The 22,474-nt window shown below is 53.4% G+C and overlaps 2 protein-coding genes across 2 annotated transcripts; both read right to left on the reverse strand.

Moving 5' to 3' along the window:
- Positions 1–191: 191 nt before the first annotated feature.
- On the reverse strand, positions 192–3,089 carry LOC137911022 (ATP-sensitive inward rectifier potassium channel 8-like). The gene is made up of 6 exons (XM_068755445.1): positions 2,581–3,089; positions 2,118–2,266; positions 1,435–1,595; positions 1,221–1,360; positions 941–1,157; positions 192–812 (listed from the first exon to the last, which is right to left on the reverse strand). Exons 1-6 carry the CDS (start codon positions 3,087–3,089, stop codon positions 558–560), a joined length of 1,431 nt encoding a protein of 476 aa, XP_068611546.1. The 3' UTR covers positions 192–557.
- Positions 3,090–3,682: 593 nt separating this feature from the next.
- Positions 3,683–19,983, reverse strand: abcc9 (ATP-binding cassette, sub-family C (CFTR/MRP), member 9). The gene is given in 40 exon segments (XM_068754989.1): positions 3,683–4,873; positions 5,559–5,621; positions 5,703–5,836; positions 5,922–6,025; positions 6,579–6,687; positions 7,617–7,695; positions 7,884–8,014; positions 8,972–9,092; positions 9,179–9,223; positions 9,226–9,279; positions 9,353–9,455; positions 9,761–9,853; positions 9,921–10,077; positions 10,142–10,221; positions 10,308–10,462; positions 10,653–10,850; positions 10,922–10,992; positions 11,077–11,176; positions 11,266–11,391; positions 11,465–11,602; positions 11,833–11,913; positions 11,991–12,075; positions 12,169–12,270; positions 14,554–14,659; positions 15,012–15,084; positions 16,424–16,531; positions 16,663–16,771; positions 16,847–16,989; positions 17,080–17,120; positions 17,222–17,384; positions 17,458–17,592; positions 17,662–17,817; positions 17,896–18,060; positions 18,299–18,481; positions 18,628–18,768; positions 18,861–18,962; positions 19,054–19,220; positions 19,405–19,529; positions 19,616–19,757; positions 19,831–19,983. Coding segments are annotated over 40 exon segments (4,674 nt in total). The 5' UTR covers positions 19,979–19,983; the 3' UTR covers positions 3,683–4,735.
- Between the last annotated feature and the right edge of the window lie 2,491 nt (positions 19,984–22,474).

A 22,474-nucleotide genomic window follows, 5' to 3' on the forward strand; every position in this document is an offset into this window, starting at 1 on the left:
TATATCAGTTATCACGCGTTCCTCTGTGTGTGTGGGTTGGAATCTAACCTTTAACCTTTATCTACATCTGATCATGTTTATCAAAACAGATATTTACATTTGTTTCCGGCAAAATATTTCTTCATTTTCATGCTTTTTAAAATCCTTTTGTCACTGATGTGTTTGTTTGCTTTAACTATTGAATGAACACATGAAGTGAGTGCATTTATTCACAAACAACATGAATAAAGTGAAACATTGTGCAGAGATCGACTTCCACGAGTTACAATCTCTAATAGTTCACCTGTGATTCTAATGAATAAAATAAACACTGGAAACACTTTACAAAGTCTCTTTCTCTTGGTTTGTGGTGGACCCATAATTAAATCTTCTCTGGGACTAATTAAAATATGAGCTATATAACTCTAAGAATGTAAACGTGGGGTAACGTGTTGGGAGATAAATCGAGACAAGGCAGGAACCAGAAACAGTCCCATCAGCGCGGGAGCCAGGCCAATGGCGGCGACCCTCCGGCCCCCCAGGAGCAGCAGGGCGGCCAGCGGGGGGCAGGCCTCATGTCAGGTGACGGCGTTCAGGGTCTGGCTCCCGTCGCTCGGGGTGAAGAACTGGACTTTGGGGGCGACGAGCCCCGAGTTGTTCCGGCGCAGGTTCCCGCCCCCACCCGCCGCGCCTTTACGCATGGAGTTGTTGCGCCGCGTGGAGTTGCGCTTCCTCAGCGAGTTCTGGTGGGACAGCTCGCTCTTCTGGAGCGTCTGGATCAAGATGGACGGCTTCTCGTCCAGCTCCCTGGCGCTGCAGCGCGGCGTGGCAACCTGCAGGGGGCGCAAGGTTCGGCACAGAACGGTCTGTTCTCCAGTCAAAGATCAGGAGGACAAAACCAAAGGCCTTTACAGAACGTGGGCGGAGCAATGATTAATAATATTCATGAGTTCATACGAACCTTCACCGTGTTCCCAAACTTGGAGTAGTCCACGGAGTACACGCCCTCCTCCTCCGTTACTATGGGAACGAAGCGATGGCCCCACTGGATCTCCTCGGCGACGTAGGAGGTGCGGGCCTGCGTGGTGATGCCGGTCGTCTCCACGACCCCCTCCAGGATGACGATGACCTCCAGGTCGCTGCACTGCAGCTCCATGGCCGACAGGTCGTACAGCGGGCTGAAAGGCACGCGTCTTTACCACGCCGTGTGGGCGTGGCCCGCCGCCAGATCGTTGCTATACCTGCTCTTGTCGATGACGTGGCTGATGATGAGGGGGGCGAGGAGGAAGAGGCTGTTGCTGGCCACGGCGCTCTCGGTCTGGACGTCGATCTGATGGATGGGGATCACCTCCCCCTCGGGCGTGGTCGTCTTCTTCACCACCTGTCGATGATGTGGAGCAATCATCCACCGGCTGCGTGAAACTCCTCCCCCTACAACGAGACCCGGGACCAGACCTGGAGCCGGACCGTGGCGCCGATGATCATGCTCTTCCTCAGATCCCCGATGCGGATCATGAAACACAGGTTGTTGTTTCTGATGGCGATCACGGCGTGGCGGCTGAAGATCAGCGTCTCGGCCCGCCGGTTGGACTGGGCCGTCTTCATGAAGATACAACCTGGGACAGGAGACAACCGGACCCGGGTCAGGCCCATCTCGGAAAAGAACTACAAACCCCAGCTGTCAGGATCGGAACCAGAAATGGGATGGTCCTGATTTGCTTTTAATTCAATTGTATTTCTACCTTTGATATATTTTATTTTTTAAGTTAAACAAAAAAAAATGTTTGATGTGAGGGGCAACAATAAAACCTTCATTTTAAAAAAACGGTCCAAAAAGGTCATCACTTTGGCTCCCAGTCTGGAACCGGACTGGAACCGGCCTGGAACCGGACTGCGACCGGCCTGGAAACGGGCTGGAACCGGACCGGGACCGGTCTTGAACCGGACCGGAACCGGCCTGGGACCGGTATGGGACTGGTCTGGAACTGGTCTGGGACCGGACTGGAACCGTACTGGGACCGGTCTGGGACCGGACTGGAACCGGACTGGGACCGGACTGCGACCGGACTGGAACCGGACCGGAACCGGCCTGGAACCGGTCTGGGACCGGACTGGGACCGGACCGGACCGGGTCTCACCCAGCATGACGGCGTTGATGATGAGACCCACGATGTTCTGCATGATGAGGACGGTGATCGCTGTGGGACACTGTTCCGTTATCATCCGCCCCCCGAAGCCGATGGTCACCTGGACCTCGATGGAGAACAGGAAGGCCGAGGTGAACGACCTGCAGGAGGGACGATGGTTCAGGTCCAGATTAAAATGAGGAAGAGGAGGAAAGACTAGTCCTCCAGATTAAAGGAAGGAAGGAAGGAAAGGTTGTGAGCCACAATAAGGAGATGTGGAAAACTTCCCTGATTTCTGCCATACTTTATCTTCCTCTCCCTCCTCCTCCTCCTCCTCCTCCTCTTCCTCCTCTTCAACTACTTTACAAATGGAGGAGGAGGACAGAGACAGAATCTAAAGTCTCACCAAACACACGTTGACGTGCTGAACCCTTCCAGTTAAGTTTACGCGTTAAGTTTGGCGCGCCCTTCTTACTTGACGTGCGTGACGCAGTGCGTCCTGTTCTGCCGCTCCGGGTCCAGGTCTCCGTGCGCAAAGGCCACCAGCCACCAGCTCATGGCGAACAGCAGCCAACTGCTCACGAACGTGGTGGTGAAGATGACCAGCGTGAAGCGCCACTTCAGGTCCACCAGCGTGGTGAACACGTCCTGCAGGAAGCGGCCCTGCTCGCGGATGTTCTTGTGCGCCAAGTTGCACGCGCCGTTCTTGGCGATGAAGCGCGCTTTGTTCACGCGGTCCCTGAAGACGGGCTTGCGGGGCAACCGGGAGGCGAGCCCCGGCAGGCCGAACTCCTCCGGGATGATGCTTTTCCTGGGAAGCATCTTCTGCCGTTGATGGTGTCGTGCGTCTTTACGCACGGAGAGTGGAGGGAAAGGCGCGCGAGCTGGTCTGTGGAAATTGGGGAGCTGCGCGCCGCCTCCGCTCCGCTCCGCTCCTCCGAGGGCTGGGACGGTCTCCCCTGTCCTGCTGACGTAGTCCAGCATCCAGAGTCCAGACCCGCTCAGACCAGGACGCTGCTGCGTTCAGGGACCGTCGGAAAACACGCACCTGGAACAAAGTCTCCCGAGTTCATTAAACGGTTAAATGATCAGTTATTTTACACACCATCCTCAGAAATGTCGACTTTAGGTGGATTTATGGTCTAAATTGTTCCTCAGTCAGAATTCACAAACAGTCGGCGGCGCTTGAATCCGTTAAAATGACTATTTTACGTGTTTTATTCTTCTAATAGTTATTCCTTTCAGATTTTCTGTGTATTGTGAGACTTAAATAAGTTCAAATACACCCAAAACCTTTAATTTTTCTGAATGTGCAGATGAAAAACAGACTTTAATCTGTTTTCCTCTCCTCTTCTGCCGTCTCTGATCATTAATGATCAATAAGATCAGAAAGGGAATTAAATAAATCCAACATTAAACAGAGTTGGACGCATTAACCATAAATTATAATAACAATTTCTTCTTGTAACTTTAACCAGTGTCGTTTTTAAACTTTAAACTGCAGTGCTGAGGTCTGGCCGGCAGGCGGCGCCATTCAGCAATAAATCGATGCTCATCAGCGGCAGAGAAAATTCACTCAAAACCATTTTATTATAATTGTAGCTATTAAAAAACAAACTGGCACACATTTTAAAACGTTGTTATACACGTTTAAAACCCGCTGGATATACAGAATATACATTTCATACATTTAGCATGTGAACATCTGCTCTTGTGGAACTCATATTTGGTATCAAAGTTGATTCTTGATATTAAATAAATGTCTAGAAAGTGTTTTAAAAGTCTGTCCGTGTTGATTTGTGTTTGTTCCCCAAATCTGAGACGGAGACGGAGTTAAAAACAGACAAATGTGAAACGAACAGGTAGAAAAAAGAACTAATGCTGCTCTAGTTGTGGATTTATCTGCCCTGCTGGGGCAATAGATCACAGAAGGGTGAAACATCCGTGAGGACAATACTCAGAGTCTGTGTGGCTTCAAGCCATTTTAAAAATAATCAACCAGTCGCACAGACAAAATGCTGAGTCATGACTAACCTGAGGAATTAATCTGTGTTGGATTTATCCAGATTTTATTCTGACACTAAATGACACCTGGGACTTTGGGCGTGGCCGGTCTGACAGAGATCTCGCGTGGCATCCTGGTTTACTCGCCTTCAGAGGATGCCGCCTTTGTGCTAAGCTAAGCTAAGCTAAGCTAAGCTAAGCTAAACTAAGCAGCTGTTCCTCCTGCTATAAATATTGTTCTTCACCCTCAGCCAGCAGCCATAATAAAATGTTTGAGTGGAACATTTCAAACCAGGAACACATTTTGCGAGTTAAGTATGACATCTTCACGAGGAGGCGGGGCCTGGCGGTGGCGTGAGCCCGACGACCAGTCGCCTCTGGATCGACCCACATTCCTCTAGAGCTCTTCAGCATCTGGAAAATCGCTATCAGGCCACAAACTAAACATCTCTGGAGCTCACGGGAGCTCCTGATTGGTCAAAGAAGATAACAGGATCAGCAACGCACGACTGCAGACAGACAGCGGGGTCGACGGCTTCGGGCCGACGCCCTCCAGTGTTGCTACTGGAGCACGAACACAAACGGTAGAGGCGTAACAGCGGTCTTCACTCCCACAGGAACCGCCTCTACATGTCCGCTTTGACGAAGGAGGCAAACATCCCGTCCTCCTGCTCCAGGAGAGTCTCGGGTTTGTCGTACTCCAGGATGTTCCCTCGCTTCATCACGATGACCAGATCGGCCGTGAGGATGGTGTGGACGCGGTGCTGGGAACACGGAGACAACGGAATAAACGGCAGCAAATTAAAACGGCGGCTCCACGTCACGTCTGTCCGGATCAGGAGCGCGGGACAGGACTTTCTTTGCAGACGATGCTGATCAATATTAACAGATACTAGAGGTTTCGCCGTCGTGATCGATGCGATTCCAAACGGCTGAATCAGGACCAGCATGCAGCAGAATACCAACCGGTGGCGGTAAGGCTGCAGCAGACCCAGAGTCAGCAGGGGAAGCAGAACGGAAACGGAAACAGGTGGAGGAAGAGGAGGAGGAAGAGGAGGAGGAGGAGGAGGAGGACGGCGAGCTGGGGCGGCCCGTGCTGATCCGGGTCTACTTGTGGGTCCTCACTAACACACTGAAGAGGCTCTCCTGCTGCGCTAGCAGGCTGGGACCCGAGGCGCTTTCCACCAAGATCCCCGAGGAGAACACCAACACCTGCTCGGCGTCCAAGATGGAGGACACGCGGTGCTGGTGGAGGGACGGAGGGGGACAGAGGACAGAGGACGGAGGAGGACAGAGCCACACAGAAAAACAGAGGAATTAAGGATGTAGAGAGAACAAAGACAGAAGAGGTGCAGGCGATGGCCGTTAGGATACAGATAACGTTACCGTGGTAACGCAGGCTGGGACACGGGACAAGCTGCAGGAGGACAGAAAACGGGACCGACTTACGGCGATGGTCACCACCGTCCGGTCGGCAAACGCCATCATGACCACCTTCTGTAAGATGTTCTCCTGCGAGGAGGAACAGAAACCGGTTCTGGAGGTTAGCGGCGGTTCGGTTGATATTTGGGTTCGCTTCGTTGATGATGTCACCGTTGCCATGTCGATGGACGCCGTGGCCTCGTCCATGATGAAGATGCTGCTCTTCCTGACGAAGGCTCGGGCCAGACAGAAGAGCTGCCGCTGACCCACGCTGAAGTTCTCCCCTCCTTCCGTCACCACGGCGTCTGGACACCAACAGCCCTCAGCTAGTTACTCCAGTAATCTATTACCCAGGGCGGCGGGGGCGGCGGCGGGGGCGGGGTTAGCTACCGAGTCCCCCAGGCAGCGCCTTCACCATGTTCTTCAGCTGAGCGATCTCCAGCGCCTCCCAGAGTCGATCATCGGAGCACGTCCTCGCCGGATCCAGATTGAACCTGGAACAGCGGGACTGCGTTCACACGGCGAGCATCAACCCCCCATTCTGTCTCCGAGGAGCGTCTTCGTCTCACTTTCACTGACCGAGGGGACCACGAACGCAGCGCCTGACGTGAGGAGGTTACCATGGCGACTGTGGCGAGAGAGAACCGAGGAGTAGCTTTGGATACGACCGGGCGCGGGTTGTTGGTGCGTGATTATCATCAATCCCTCAGAGGGGTCCAAGCGCTTTAGGATGACGGCGAGCGTTTGCTCGAGGCTGGCGTAAACACGAGCCGGTGGAAAGCCGCCTCCCCCTCTTTAACTCACGCCGCTATCTGGAGCGCCGTCTGTCCAAACAAACAGCTCACGCTCTTTGTCTTCTAGAACAAACACAGAGCGGCCGAGCCCGGCGCTAACACAAACCAGACCTCCTCGGCCCCCCCCAGGGCGAGCAGGAACCCCGCAGCTGGGACGGGTCCCATCGAGGGACACACATCTGTCAGGTCACCAAACCCTCAGTGTAGCTTTACTGCTAGCCTGCTAGCCCGCTAGCCGCTCCGGTCCTCCTACCTGATTGATCCGCTGAACAACACGGGATCCTGGAGGATGATGGAGAGCCGCGACCGCAGCGTCTGCAGAGGGAGCTTGCAGATGTCGATCCCGTCGATGATGATCTTCCCTGCAGGGAAAGAAACGGGAATAAATAACGGGAAGCGTGGAGAAAACGTCACCCTCGCTAAAACGAGACGCCGTCACATGACCTCACGAGGGAGCAGACGTAAACCAAGGAAGCGCTTCACGGGGCGGTATGCTAGCGCACGTTAGCCTCAAGGGCTACAACGTTTACTGTTGCTCATTGGCTGCAGGGGTCGTCGGTCACCATGACCCCCCGCCCAGACGGTGTGGGTTTGTTAGTCGTTTACGGTTTATTCCGGCTCAGCGGAAACAAACAGGAAGACAAAAGACAAAATTCATCCCGTTAGAAACCGGACGTCTCAGTTCCGCTTGGCTGAAGACTCATAAAATAAAGGACGCTCTGGAGGAGGCGACCAGCAGGGCTCAGCTTCTGTCTCATTGCTTTATAAGGAACTGTTGCGGAGGACACCCCCCCCCCCCACCCCCCTTAATTTACTGTTAAAAGCAGCATCTGCTCTGGAAACAGTGTGTAATCTCTTCACCCAATAATCCGTCTCCATCTTCACCCAGAATAACGACAGACAGCAGAACGCCGCCGCCACGTCTTGCTTTTAAAACGTAGCGAGACTATTTAGAGACCGATTGTTTATTCCTTGAAGAAGCAGCCGTACTTTAATGCCTGCAGGGCCTCCTTTAGAACAAAGAGACCTTCGGGTTCTCTCTGGGAGTGTTTAGATAGATAACATGAAAGCAGCTACGTTAGCTAAACATGTCCTCCAGCAGGAATACACACGCGCCCCGTTTAGCTCCAGGACTGTTTGTTGTGACGTGAACGGCGGCCGAAACGCCGTTTACGTCACACTGGAATAAACGTTGATTCTTCACGCCGAGGTGAGACTAAACACAGGTGAACACGCCTCATCTGGAGATAAGCTTCCCCCCCCCCCCCCCCCCGAAAGGAGACAGACCCACCTTCAAAAATATCCACCATGTTGAAGAAGGCCAACGACAGCGAGGACTTCCCGCTGCCGGTGCGGCCGCAGATTCCCACCTAGCAGGAAGGAGAGAGACGCCGTTGAGACGCCCGAGTGACGACAGGCGGGACGGGTTCGGACCCCCCGTGCGATGCAAGGTCTTTGTTTCCTAGCAACAACATGTGGACTAAGGGCCACCTAAGGATGCTGTACAGAACAGCAGGTACCTCCCATCTCATTAGCCCCGCCCCTCCGTGTTTATTACCTTCTGTCCGGGTTCCACGTAGGCGTTGACGTGTTTCAGCACCGGCTTGAGCATGGGGTCGTAGCGCACACACAGGTCCTGGATCTTTATCTCGCCGTTCTCGGGCCAGTTCTCAGGTACCTGAGAGGTGTCTGGAGGGGGGGGGGGGGGGGCACAGGGGGAGGAGTTACGGGAGGTCCTGGCCGCCATAACACCGGAGACAGACTGCCTGGCCGAGTTCCCCGATGACATCACAGCTGGACCATTAAACCATTTAGACTTAAATAATAAAAAGCTAGAAAGGGTTTTTATTCACGTACTTTCAGATGCGACCCTGTTAGTGCCGTTTGAACTGTTGCTATGCTAATAGCTAGCATCGACAGTACTAAACAGAAACTCCTGAGAAGGCTGCGGATTGGGTCTCATCTACGTTTAGACTTTTGCTAACTAAGCAGTCCAGAGAGTCCGGTTTAGCACATTAAGGCACTAAGTAAGTATTTGTGAATGATGTCACAGAGAAGGAACGCTGTGTTCTGGTCTACGGGGTGACCCTGTCCTCAGTTCTTTAGTTCCCAATATCTTCATACAATCTAAAAACAAAGAACTTTTTCTCTCGCTGACATTTCGATGTGAGGAACTGCCCTCGTTGGTTTCCACTAACACTCGCTCTAGATTTGGTTTTGTTGGGTTTCAGAAACCCAGCCTAAATAAAAGTTCATCATAGCAACGTCCCACAAACTCAAAACACCGCCGAGGGTCTGCTTAATCATTAGATGGGCTCGTTCTGTTCCTCTCTACAGGTCAGCGGCCGTCCAAGCGTCTCCGTCTTCGGAAATAAAATCCCGTTTGGATGTGGCGCGTTTTATTTGTGTCATCTTAGATCCAACTGTGTGCAAAGTGTTCCCTGGAACTGCAACACGGAACCAACAGTTTTGTTATTGACCTTATGGCCTGCTGATTCCTGTCGACAGCACCCAACCCCCCCCCCCCCTCCTATCTGGGCCATGAAATCAAGCACCAAGACTCGGTTCTAATCGGTTCTCCTCATCGTGCGTGTGCGGGTTGTGAGATGGCGGCGTGTGTCGGCTCCGTGACGGGAACTCCGTTACCCATGGACCCCTCGTAGTTCTCCGACTCCGTGCTGAGGAAGCCGTTGACCTTCTTCACGGCGGCCATCTGGACCTCCAGGTCGGCCAGGCTCCTCACCACCCAGTTCAGGTAGTTGGTGACCTGCAGGACGACCCACAGAGATACCGCGTCTGTCACTGGACAGGGTTCCGTCCCCGCTTGTTGGAACCCTAAAGCGGAGCACTCACAGTGAGGGCGTACGTGAGGCCCAGGCCCACCTGGCCCCGGAGGGAAGATTCCAAATGGAGGCTCCTGCCGCCGCCAGCACAATCACCGCCCCCAGGTAGTCCTGGGGAGGGACCATCTTAACACGAAGCACTGAACTGGAACAGAGTCCCGGTTCTGTGGCCGGTTCTCCTCACCGTTCGGACCTCCAGCCAGCGGTTCGCGGCAGACAGGAACAGGTAGGCGGTGTTATTGGTGTCCGTCAGCTCCAGCATCCGCTGCTTGAAGCGAGCCTCTTGCCTGAAACACGCAGAGATGGTGAGACGCTAGCCTCCAAAACGGGAACCGTCCAGGGATAAGAGTACGTCTGTGTGTGTGTGTGTGTGCGCGGAAGAGGAAGTCCTGAGGGGCGACGGGAGGAAAAAGCCTGAGAGCTGTTTAGTGTTGGATTTACCGACGATGGGAAAAAGGCTGAAGAGAGAAATACCAGAAGAAACTCGGCCGACGCTAAAACGCAGCGCTAGCCTCAACACACGCCCATTAACGGATATTCGTTTATCGCAGAGCAACATGGACGGTCAGTGGTGATCAATCAAAGCGATTACCTGAACGCCCTTATGGTGGTGAGGCCTTCGGCGGTCTCGGAGAAGTGGCAGAGCAGAGGGAGCTGCGTGGAGTCGTCGAGATCCTGGAGGTCCCTGAGAGAGGACAATTCAGCCCCCGTCTGCACGCGGCGCTGAACGCCGTCTACGAGCAACAACTCACTTGGACGCCACCCGGAAGTACTTCTGGATGAAGTAGAAGGCGACGCCCAGGGGAAACAATGCGACGAGGAACGCCGGCGTGATGAAGGAAATGACCCCGATGGCGGACAGACAGAGCAGCGTGGATCTGGTCAGCGACTCCAGCGTGGGGGAATGTGCTTGGAGGAACAGAAACCACGAAGGGAAGGGTGAAACCAGGACGTCTACGGGCGTTATAAGCACAAGGTCTCACCTGGTCGATGACGTTAGTGTCAGCAGAGAACCTGTTGAGGATCTGGCCCAGCGGCGTGACGTCGAAGAACCTGAGGAAGAGGAGATCAAAGCAACGCTTAAACCTGGAACGATGTTCAATTTAGAGGAAAGCGCAAATAGGTGGCGTCTGTGGCACCTGATGGGGGCGTGGATGATCTTGTTCAGCAGGTTGTGGTGCAGGTTGGTGGCGGCAGAGAGACCCAGGAACTCCACGGTGAGCGAAGTGACGAGACACAAGGTGATCCCTGCTGCACACAGAACGATGAACACCAGCAGGTAGAAGGAGTCGTCCTGCGGGTCAGACGGAAGAGGGACCGGGAAGGGAGAGGGGTCGGGAAGGAAGAGGGATCGGGAAGGGAGAGGGATCGGGAAGGGAGAGGGATCGTTTATTTGATAGGTTTACAAATAATTCTACTTAATGACATGCAAGGGGAGCGGCTGAACTCTCCTTGCCAGTTTCAAACCGGGTCGGGGGCTTTACCTGGTCCGCCGCTGCCCCGGCTGCGGCGCCGGTCCCGTTCAGGCCGCCTCCTGCTCCCGTCGTCTCACCGGTTTTAAAGGAAGTCCAGACGGCCAGCCAGTAATCAATGGCAACAATGACCGAGTGCTTGAGAAGCTTGCAGGCCACCATCATGAAGACGACGAGGAAGCCCCCGGAGGACAGGTAACACCAGCACACCTGAAGGGAAGCGCTCAGAGCTGGAGCTGGATCCGGATCTGTGACAGAAGCGCCGCTGCAGAGATCCCTACCTTCCAGGGAATCTTGGACCGTCTGTTGGTGGTGGTGGACATGTTGTCGTCATCTTCCTCCTCCTCCTCTTCTTCTGTTGGAGAGACAACAATCCTCTCAGCGAACTCCCCGGAACTACAGAGGCAGACGCAGAAGCCTGCGGCAAAGCCCTCACCTTCGTCTTCATCGTCCATCTGGTTCTTGGCCTCTCTGGAGTAGAAGGCCCTCCTCAGCGTCTTCCTCTCCAGCGTCGTCTGACTGTCCTGCTGGATGTCCTTGGTTTGGAGACGCAAACACACGGATGTGAGGCGGCGGGTCCGGGCCGAAGCCGGGCCGAAGCCGGGCCGAAGCCGGGCCTCGCTACCTTCTCCAGCTCCTGGTCCTGCCGGTTCATCAGGGTCTTCCAGTGGTCGTAGAGCTCCACGTCGTGCGTCTGGATGTCCTTCAGGGTCCCTTCCCTCAGCACAGAGCCGTCCTTCATGGCGATGATCTGGACGGTTTGATGCGTGCGTGTGAGCGGACAGCATTTACGTCGGGGGGGTGCAGCTCCTGCGTGTTCATACCCAGTCTGCGTGAATCAGGTACTGCAGTTTGTGCGTAACCAGGGCGACGGTTCGTTTATCGTCCTGCAGAAACTTGAGGATTCCCTCCTGCATCAGGTGATCGCTGAGGTGGATGTCCAGCGCCGAGAACGGGTCGTCCTACAAGACAAAAAGACGACCGTCACGGAGGACGAAGCTAAGACGTCAGAGTCCAGGAAGTAATCAGAAAACTAGGACGATAAATGTAGGAACATTCTGGAATATCTTTTCCTATTCTTCCTCCCAGCAATCACTGACATCACTCGTTTCCATGGCGATCAGTCCTGAACCTTTACATCCTGTGTCTGTGTTGTAACTGATGCTTCCCCGTAATCTTTCCACCGCCTCACCAGGAACACGATGTTGGTGTTCTGGTACAGCGCTCTGGCCACACAGATCCTCTGCCTCTGACCTCCGCTCAGGTTGATGCCCTGGAGGAGCAGAAATCAAAGCGTCGCTCTGAAACACCAGAAATCAGCAGCATCCGGCGAGGAACCTGAAACCGCACCCTCTCTCCGATCTCGGTCTGGTCTCCGAACGGCAGCAGGTCGACGTCCGGCTGCAGGGAGCAGGCGTCGATCACCGCCTTGTACCTGGAAGCACAGCGATCACAGCGCAGCCGTGACGCGGGGTCGGTGCAGATGAATGGCTAAACGAAGCGCCGCCGGTCGCGCCGCCGGCCGCACCGCTGCTTGTTGAAGGGGCTTCCGAAGGTGATGTTCTCCTCCACCGTGGCGTTGAGCAACCAGGACTTCTGGGCGGCGTAGGCCACGGAGTACCGGTTCTTGCTGGGTGGACAGGAGAAGCAAAGGGAGACGGATGAGAACGAGTCCGGCGTTCATAAAGCCTGAGAGAGCAGGAAAACTGATCCCAGTTCAGCGCTGGCTCAAAGCGACGGGCGAGCGAGCTGCACGCCGAATGGGGAGAGGGAGTCGGCGACACCTCTGCATGAAGGATGTTTACGCCAACGGCACCGAGATCTTGTGTGTTTGCTGTCTACACAGTGATCCGGGGGGGGGGGGGGGGGGGGACGACGACCAGTATTCCTGCTCCAAGCAGCTTTATGAAGGCCACAACGTTAAGGGGGGCGGGGGGGGGGCGGGGTTATGATTGGAAGCTGTCAAACTCCACCGCAACAGGAAAAGACTTCAGATGTGAGCGAGAGAGAGATCAATGATGGAAATGATCAACGGCAACACAAACGTAACGCAACCGACACCGGCGAGGAAGAGGAGGACGGGGCCGTGCACGTGAAGGACAACACGCAAACACCACCGACACACACACACACACGGGCATGAGCAGAACATGTGTGACTCCCAGCATGAAACGCACAAACCAGAGACACACAAGCAAACGGGAAGGGGTGCGGCGTCCCTGAACACACACACACACACACACACACATTAACACGCACGTCACATAAATAATAGCACAAAGAAAGTCAGTAGATGAACAGAAGCATCGAGGAATTAGAGTAGCGTTGTGTGAAAGGGACGTTTATAAATGTGTAAAATGTGTAAAACTCTATAATCTATAATCTATAATCTATAATGATACAGCAGCTGAAGTTCAGGATGCGGCAGGAACCTTCATCCCGAGAGGAAAGATGCAAAATGAAATGAGACCAGGAGGAGGAGGACGAAGACGAGCGCGTACCTCCTGATGTCTTCCTCAGACTCCTCCGTCCCTGACCAACTGTCAAAGTCACGTCATCGTTAGAACGAGCCCACCGCCGCCAGATACGTGTGCGTTTGTGTTAGTGTGTAGTCATGAGGAGCAACAGAGAGAGAGAGAAAGAGAGAGAGAGAGAGAGAGGGGGAGAGAGAGAGAGAGGGGGAGAGGGAGAGAGGGGGAGAGGGAGAGGGAGAGAGAGAGAGGGAGAGAGAGAGGGAGAGAGAGGGAGAGAGAGAGAGCAGGAAGGACAGAAGAGACCACAAGAAATGGGAGACACACGTTTTACATTCCAGACTCCCCCCCCCCCCCCCCCACGGCAACTGCTGGTGGAATCATGGTCACACCCACAAAGGAGGAGGTTGCTAAGTGATAGCATCGGCGTCTGTCTGAGACCACGTCTCCTGTTCCACGGGAACGAGGGCGTCGCTGTGAGAACCGTCGCCGGGGACGAAGCCGCTTCAGGAATAGAATGTGACCAGAAAGGAAACAGGATGACTCAGCGGACTCATCCGCCACCGCCACCGCCAGCGCCTGGGCTGGTTAGACTGCTGGTTCCGCGTTTAAAGGACATGTGACTGGTAATGGTGTGTGATAATGATGATGATGATGATTCAGGAGGAAGAGGCGGTGGAGATACCTGATGCTCCCTTCGTGGGCCGGCTCACAATCAGGCAGCCTGATGTGGCAAGAAGGCAGGAAGTGAAGAGACAGAAACACACACACACACACAGAGACGCAGAGTTAGAAACACACACACACACACACACACACAGACACACACACACACACACAGACACACACACACACACACACACACACACAGACACACACACACACACACACACACACACACACAGAGACACACACAGAGACGCAGAGTTAGAAACACACACACACACACACACAGACACACACACAGAGAGACACACACACACACACACACACACAAACACACACGCCTGCAGGCCTCGGATCCCGATGCAGAAGCTAGACACACTGAACACAAGCATGACATCACAAACAATCACATTTGGCTGTTTTAGCTGACCTCTAGATGCCCGTCCAATAAAAGGAGCCGTAAAACTAACTTTTTAACCTCCATATGTCAATAAATGAACGAGAGAAAGAATTACCACAACTACAATACGAGTGATTCAATATTTCCACATCTCAGGTCGTGAACGGCAGCGGAGAACTAATTCCTTTGAAATGACTTCAAATAACGATTGAATTATTTATCCTCTAAAAAACACCTAGAACCATCAGAGCAGGACCCTGGACCCCAGCGGACACACAACTTTAATAATAAATAATAACAATCTAAATATCATCAGAGGACGGCCGGAGAGGAACCGCTTTGGGTCGTGGGTCAAATGGGTTCTTCAGCGTCTTACTTGCTCCAGTGGACTCCTCCCTCGATGGTCTGCATCTCCCCAAGCATCGCCAGCAGCAGCGAGGATTTCCCACAACCCACCTGACCCACGATCATGGTCAGCTGACCTGAACACATGGAAACGTTCAGGGGGTCCTAGCAGGAGAAGCTAACAGTAGCCTCGTGTGCTGGAGGAACTGGGATAGCAGAGGAGTCACTTCCCATGGGAAGAGGCACATGTGTGTGTGTGTGTGTGTGTGCGCGCGTGTGTGTTACTGCTCGGTTCTTCTGAACATGACCTGGCTTCCTGTCACTCGATCTTTCGGCGGCGTCGCTCCAGCATTCCTTTAAAGCTCCTACAGCTGCCGTGCGTATTTTAGCATCAGCGCTAACTGCTTGGCTAACCCTGCCTAGAAACCACCTGAAGCCGAACTGAAGGTTTGGGTGAACCATCCGGTCCGACGGGACGGCTTCTCCTACCTGTGGGGACGCGGATGTTGATGTCGGACAGCGTGGACAGGTTGCTTCCCCAGGTGAAGCATCCGTCGCTCACCTGGACGGAGAACGACGAGAGGAATTCAACGTTAAACTACGAAGACATCTCGTCCTGGGGATTTGTTTCTCGCTTTAAGTGATGAGGAAACACACGACTAGCCGTTTTCTCATGCAGACCCACCAGGGAGAACCGCACGCTGCGTTCTGACCCAGAGGTTAAGAACTCACAACTTCAGCATTACACAACAAAGGACACACGCTGTGATCAAACTGTGCAGCGCTGAGGATGAAGATCAGCATGGGAATTCTGGGAAGTTCACTCGAGTCCACATTTACTTCTGTACCCGTGGGACGGCCGGATAAAATGATGTCAAATCAAGTCCAGGAAACGAGATTCTTACGCTCCAAATACCGTAAAAGCTATACAAACGACATTAATGTTTGTATAGCTATAGTTTGTGTGGGAGAAAAATTATTCGTTTTTATTGAACGACAAATCCAAGAATTTCAAATCACTGTGTTCAATCTGAAATCCAAAACGGCGAGACAGGAGGAGACCTGGATGTAAATGTACATCTTACGCAGATGACACCCGGGTTTATGTTTTAAACTAAACTAAACCGACACGTTAAGATACGTGTAAAAAGGTTGCTCAGCTTTCCAGCTGCAAAGGAGAGAGACTCCTCAGCCTGAGCCGGTAGCCTGAACCATCCTGAAGACGAAGTGGGACCGCTGTCCAACATGTCCCGGGCCCGTCCAGTGATCCATCGCCCTGCTTCCTGCTAGGACTGTTTACGTTCCTCCCATCTGCTGCGCTATTGTTTATTTGGTGTTTATTTTATCTCAACGACCCCGCAGGCTTTCCACACTCTGCTCGAGACCCGCGACACAGAACCCAAAAGATCTTTGTTCCCTCGGCAGCAAACGCGGCACAACTTCAACGTGTTTGTTTTAAGAGGATCAAAGGAAAATGCATTGCTTTTTGTTCTCATTTCATTTTAACTAGCCCCTCTGAGCTGATTGGCTGTTTGAGCAGAGTCTAAGACGAGTTCTGACCCCCCCCCCCCCCCGCGGACCACCTTCAGGTCATTCCAGAGGGACGAGGCCGGAAGAGCAGCCTTTCCAGAGCGGCTGAGAAAAGGTCAGACGCGTTGGGGAGGCCTTTAAGGGGCAACCGGTTCTCGTGTGAACCTTACACTTCCTGAGAAGGACATGCAGTTCACAGACGAACACGAGTCACGTGCGTGACTCGGCACGCACACACACACACACAAACAGGAACAGGATGTCGATGGAATAAACAACGGCGCCGCGGGTAACGTCCCCACGCTAATCATCTCGTTCATTCATGCGAATGAGTGATGCAAGACGTTGGAGCTCGTGAACTTTGACCCGACCTTTACGGCAACGTCCTCCGTCTCCGTGGGTCTCAGCTGTCGCCTGGATGGCTGCTCGTAGTTGTCCATCTGGTAGCGCATCGGCTGCTTCCTGTTGATGACTTTCGTCTGGAGGGGATGTCAAAAGAGAGACGTCTGAAGGTGGAACGTCAGCGACACCCGACACTCCCGGGACACGGATCCTCTAAATGAGGATTGGTCGCGGGAGGGAGGGGGGGGGTGGATTCAGCAGGACTCACCATCCCCGTGTGCTTCTTCCCAGGCTCAAATGAAATGGGCGTGTCCCCGTTTCTCCAGCAGTCATCTCCGATTTCATCGCTCTGGAGGAACTCGCCGAGCTTCTGGACGCTGAAAACACAAAGTGTTGTCGTTTAGGTTCGCATCCCTTCATCTCTTGTTCCGCACGACGTCGCCGACGCTCACCTGACCAGAGCTTTGACGGCAAACCTGACGACGGTGGAGAGCAGGAAGAGAGGCGTGACCAGGATGTTGAACAAAGCCAGCGCCGCGAAGGCTTCCGATGGGCGCGGGCCTTCTTCTTCCAGGAAGTGATGCGTCACAAACGTCTAAAGGAGGCCATTTTAAAACACGTCATCCCCCTTTGGAGGCTCGGCAACCACATTGTGGGAGAACGTTTCATGGTAAAGTCGTCTTACTGCGAGAACGGCGGCGATGGGAATAGCAGCGTTCATGAAAACTGCACAAGGAGAGGAGACAGGTTAGCAGCGTGCTAACGGGGGCTCGAGCTTCCCATGAACGGCGGCCACTTCCTGCCGACACACACGGACATCCTCTTACTGGACATGGAGGTGTAGAAAGCGAAGGTCTTGAGGCTGGTGAGCTCCTTGCCTCTGGTCTCCTCCACGCTGTCACAGAAGATGTTCTCCCAGGCGTACAGCTTCAGCAGCTTTATGCCCTTCAGGATCTCGGAGGTCTTCTTCAGGCGCTCCGTCGAGTGTTCCTGGAAGAGACGCGGGCCAATCGGGGGTCGGCATTCACAGCGTCGGAACAATCAGAGGCCGCCGGCGACTCACCAGGGAGCTCTTCTGCGCGTCTGCCAGCTTAGTCGCTATGAGGTACTGGACGGGGGCCAGCAGAACGATAACGGACGCCCCCACCAAGGCGCTCCAGCTCAACAAGTAGTAGAGCAAGACGACGCCCATCACGATCTGCAGCGGCGCAATGAGACAGTGAGGGAGAGGAATGCCTCCGGGAGCAAAGGCAGGGGCGTCCCGTACCTGCACGGGCATGGCCCACAGGTTGGGGCACAGGAAGAGGAACCACATCAGCTGATTGGTCTCTATAGCAACCAGGTTGTTGATCTGGCCCAGCGTCATCTCCCCCATAGACATGTTGGACGTGGACAGACGCAGGATCTTGTTGTAAATCATGGCCTGGCGACGAACGGACACGCCTTCAACTCGATGATGTCACAGAGACAATTCGCTAAATACCCATGGCGTCCAACGCACCAGCAGCGCTCCTCTCAGGTTGATGCCCGTCTCTATGGTGACGTAGTACGAGGCCTGCAGGAACGTCCTCTGCAGCACTAAAGCCAGGAAGAGGAGGACCGCCAGGACGGCCGCGTTCTGCAGCAGGTCGGCGGAGGACATGAAGTACACGCCGAAATACGGGTGCTAGGAACGAATACACGAGCAGACACAGCCTTCATCATCATCATCATCATCACTGTCAGGTTTTACCGACTTTCCTCCACTTCGTCCGTCCCTGCAGCGTCATCGGCCGCCGCCGCCAGCAGTGTAGCTGTTTATTGGACACTGTCTGATCTATAATCAACGGTTGTGGCCGGAAATACTCCGTCCTCACGAAAGCGTCGGCGCCGCCGGTCTCCTGAGAGCTCCCAGACACACCCACCTTGGTTCTCTCCGTCGGGGCAACGCCGCCCTCTTTATTCAGGTACTTGACGATGCCGAAGATGCAGAGCGGCCCGGCGAAGCCCAGCAGGTCGGCCAGGTAGCGGAAGGTGCTGCTGAGCAGGATGGGGCGCCCGAACGCTCGGTACACGGAGCGCCAGATGGACGGGGCCCGGTCCGGGTTCTCCACGGTCTGCGCGGAGCGACAGGAGAATGGTGAAGGAACCCCAGAGCGGTGCCGAGTGGACTCACCCGCTGGAGGAACCCCGGCCCGGTGGCGAGTGGACTCACCCGCTGGAGGAACCCCAGCCCGGTGGCGAGTGGACTCACCCGCTGGTCCTCGTAGGCGTCTTTGAGCCGCAGGTAGTTGGTGAGGGCTCTCATGGCGATGGGCAGCTTGCCGATCTTCTTCAGCTCGATGGGGCGTTTGTGGGCCCCCATGATGAGAGGATTCATCCACCAGTACGTCGCCTGAAACTCACACGTTGGTTCCGTTTACTGCCGCCATGGCGACGCCGTGTTTACCGTCCCACTGGGATGTTTCTACTGGTCCAGGACGCTACCTTCGACAGCAGGTTCACAAACGGCTGCAGAAAGCGAACCCCCAAGTCCTGCAGGTCCTCCGGCGGCTTCACCTTCTGAGGGTTGGAGAAGAACACGTACTTCTACGGGGAGAGAAAAGGGACAAAAGAGAAGAACCCGTCATTAGAACGTACCGAAGAGGAACCCGTGGAACACGGAGAACGCAGTCCTCACCCTGACCCTGATGACGTTCACCTCCACGGCCATCAGCAGTCCGTACAGAACCACCAGCAGCGCCGTGATGCAGAACCTCAGCTGCTGCAGCCCGACGTCGTGCTCCAGAAACTTCCACAGCTTGATGGACTTCGTGACGAACGCCAAAACCCAGTAGATAAACAGGACTGGGCGGAGAGCAAAGACACGGTTAGCACGCTAATGCTAATCGCCCCGCTGGTGCAGGACATCCACTGATTCTAAACATCAGTCTATGCTAATGTAGCGACGCCTGTCAGCTCCGCCTCTCCCCTCCGTCGGCTTCAGAACACCTCGGAACCCGGACCCGGACCCGCCGGAGTGGAGGCTTACCGAGCAGCAGCTTGGGGAAGTTGGACGTCTCGATGTTGTGGTAGTAAACCACGGAGGTCGTCGCGGCGACGAAGCCCATGAAGGCCGGCATGAAGAGATGGAGGTGGTTGGTCGTCCTCATCGTCCTGCAGCGAGAGAGGAAGAGGACACGGGATCAATCAGAGTCTCCCTCGCGACGACGAAGAGGTGAAGCACGACGCGGAGTTCTGACTCGTTGGAGACGACGCCCTCGGCCAGCTCGCACACGTGGACGAAGAGCAGCGAGAAGGTGAGGATCCAGCGCAGGTTGTGTCCGGGGAAATGGAGCCAGGTGTTGTGGTGGATCTGGACCTTGGAGCTCTGGCTGCCCCACCCTGACAGGAGAACACACGCGTCTCAGCGGGGGGTCCGATCCCGAGATAGAGGGCGGCGACTTCCACCACGTACCGATGAAGAGGATGGGGAAGGTGATGAAGAGCAGGAAGACATGGGGAACCAGGTTGAGTGCGTCCACGAAGCAGCCGTTGTTCAGCACGCCGTCTCCCACGCCGTAGGCGTTGGTGTCATTGTCGTCGCCGCAGAACGACGGGGCCATGCCCCCCCCCCCCCCCCCCGCTCCACGCAAGCCTCGAGTCACTCTGTGACAAACAGAAGAAGAAGAAAGATCAGAGAACGCACTTCATCATGAAAGGAGCCGGGTAAACGTTAGCGTTAGCGTTAGCCGCCTGCGTCATTGGCAGACTGACCTCGTGCACGTTCAAGTGCTAACACTCGACACACAGGAACGTACAGGCCAGCGCGCGCACCACACACACACACACACACACACACAACACACACACACACACACGGTTTCTTTCTGAAAACAAAGATGGCCGCCGAGCTGGCGGTCGGGTCGTTGTCTTGATTTGGGTCAAGAGGTCACCTTTCTGGGCCTGCTGGTTCTCCCGGGCTCACAACCCCACAAATGAAGGATTGCTATTTCTGCTAAACGTTTAATTACTATGGTAAAATATTAAATCTGAATATCAACATTAATGTCAAATTTTAGTTTCCACAATGACGAAATTCTACACTTGTATCCAGAATCAGTATAAATATACACGCGTTATATGTAAAGACAGAGAGATGAATACTTTATTCAGTAAAAATGTATTTATGTGTTCTTTGGGATTTTACTTTGCCTTGTTCTTATTCTCGGGCTCAGTAACAAAGCAAGGAGCGCTTTACATACAACTTTATTATAAAAACTAATTATAATAAATTGTTAAATGACAGAAAAATAATTTAGCAGCTAATGTAAGTCAACTTTTAAGCTAGCTTAATGAGAAAGAGGACATAAATATCTCAGAGTTTCTTACCTCAGCGAAAAGCAATAATCTTCACTGACGCTGCTTCATTCCGAGGGTCGGAACTCTTTAAAAGAAAGAAGGAAAGAAAGGAGAGAGAAAAGGAGAGAGAGAAAAGAAGAAGAGAAATAAAACACGGTCAGAGTCGAGGCGCAAAATGTTGATTATTTTTAGCCCGGAGAGCATCAGCTGCCCGCTTACTGCTGCCTTCACAGGCGAAGGTGTCAAGTTACACCGAACACGACACGCCGCTTCCGGTGTTACCCTACAAAATAAAGCATCAGCGCGCGAATTCAACCTTGGAGCTCTGGCTCGCTTTATTTTGGAGGTAGATAACTCGTAGCTTCCGGTAAACCTGTCCTTGACTTCCGCGACCTTGATTAGCCTTTCCTTCCTTATCACGTTTCCGAACTTGAACGAGTTTAGAGGTGACTTGCGGGTTTATTATGGGCTTCATCAGCAGCAAACTGACCTGCGTGCCACAAACACCTGCGGAAAAAGGATCACACTCCCCTCTGAGATCATTTTATCACCTATGAACTCAAATAAATCAGCTGCAACACGAGAAAACCAACAAATAACACATTTTAATCCCCTGTTAATAGAAATTAAAATTAAATGACACATTTCAATCGAACGGCTACCAGAAATGCACATTGTTGAAATGTTTATCGTGATTTAAAGCCTCAAACCGTAAACAGAGTAAACAGTCTAAAAGCATGCATAATCTAAGAGACAGAGTTGGATGAATGCAAATGACCGAATGCTGCCCTGCGGGAGCAGAACACGCACAAAAACGCCACGCAACTAGAAATGGGGCAGAGGAACACAAAGCCGGCGTCTTTCATGCGTCCTTTCCCGGGATGAGCATCACTGCATTTAGAAATAAACCAATTTTGAGTTTTTACGCGTCTACACGATGACACTAATATAAAATGTGATTTAACGCGTTCCTCTTCCTCAGACTTTTCCACACTTATATTCGGCATCAACAAAAAAAGAAGGAAAATTATGTCTTCATCAAAATCGTCATCTTTTGAACGGCTCCGCGCGTTATTCCTATAAAGGAACCCAGAATCCACGGCGAACAGTCTGGTGAATTAAACCCAAATTTAGCTCATATGTATCTAAATGGAGAATTACATGGTAGCCGAAATCAAGAGTTCCCTTCTTTCTATTCAAATGTTGTATTTAACATTATTTCAAGTCACTGATCTTTGCCGAGAAGCGGCAGAGGCTTAAATTCTATCTTATTTAAATGGAGTCTGGTGAACGCTGGAAAGAACGCGCTAATGAGCGCTGGGGATGCGACGCCTGGCTGCGAAAGACTGAAGGACACTTACCCGGCCTCTGACGCAGGTTTGCGGGTTCTGACCCGGGTCACGGGATTCCTGCCCGGATTTTGCGGTTGTCTTGCGCTAATGCGGACCCGAACCGAGAAGACAGGACGTCCCTTCACCGCGTCCGCTCCAGATTCGCTGTTATGGCGGCTGACGCGGCGGCTGCGCTTCTACCGCTGGCATTCCTCAGAATGCATGAGATCAAATGTGGGTCAGGAGGAGCTGCCTTTCATCTGATCCAGCGCGCCGCGTCGGACATAGAGCCGATACAAGATCGATGATTATGGCTTTACACTATGGAGGAAATCAACAGATTTAAATGTGATCTAATAAATACATTTGTAAATGTATTGTAAACGTTTCTGTTCACCTGTGCGGCCTTTTATTTTGACATGACAGGAA

Source organism: Brachionichthys hirsutus, chromosome 22, assembly GCF_040956055.1.
Source record: "Brachionichthys hirsutus isolate HB-005 chromosome 22, CSIRO-AGI_Bhir_v1, whole genome shotgun sequence".
In the NCBI taxonomy this organism is placed as follows: domain Eukaryota; kingdom Metazoa; phylum Chordata; class Actinopteri; order Lophiiformes; family Brachionichthyidae; genus Brachionichthys; species Brachionichthys hirsutus.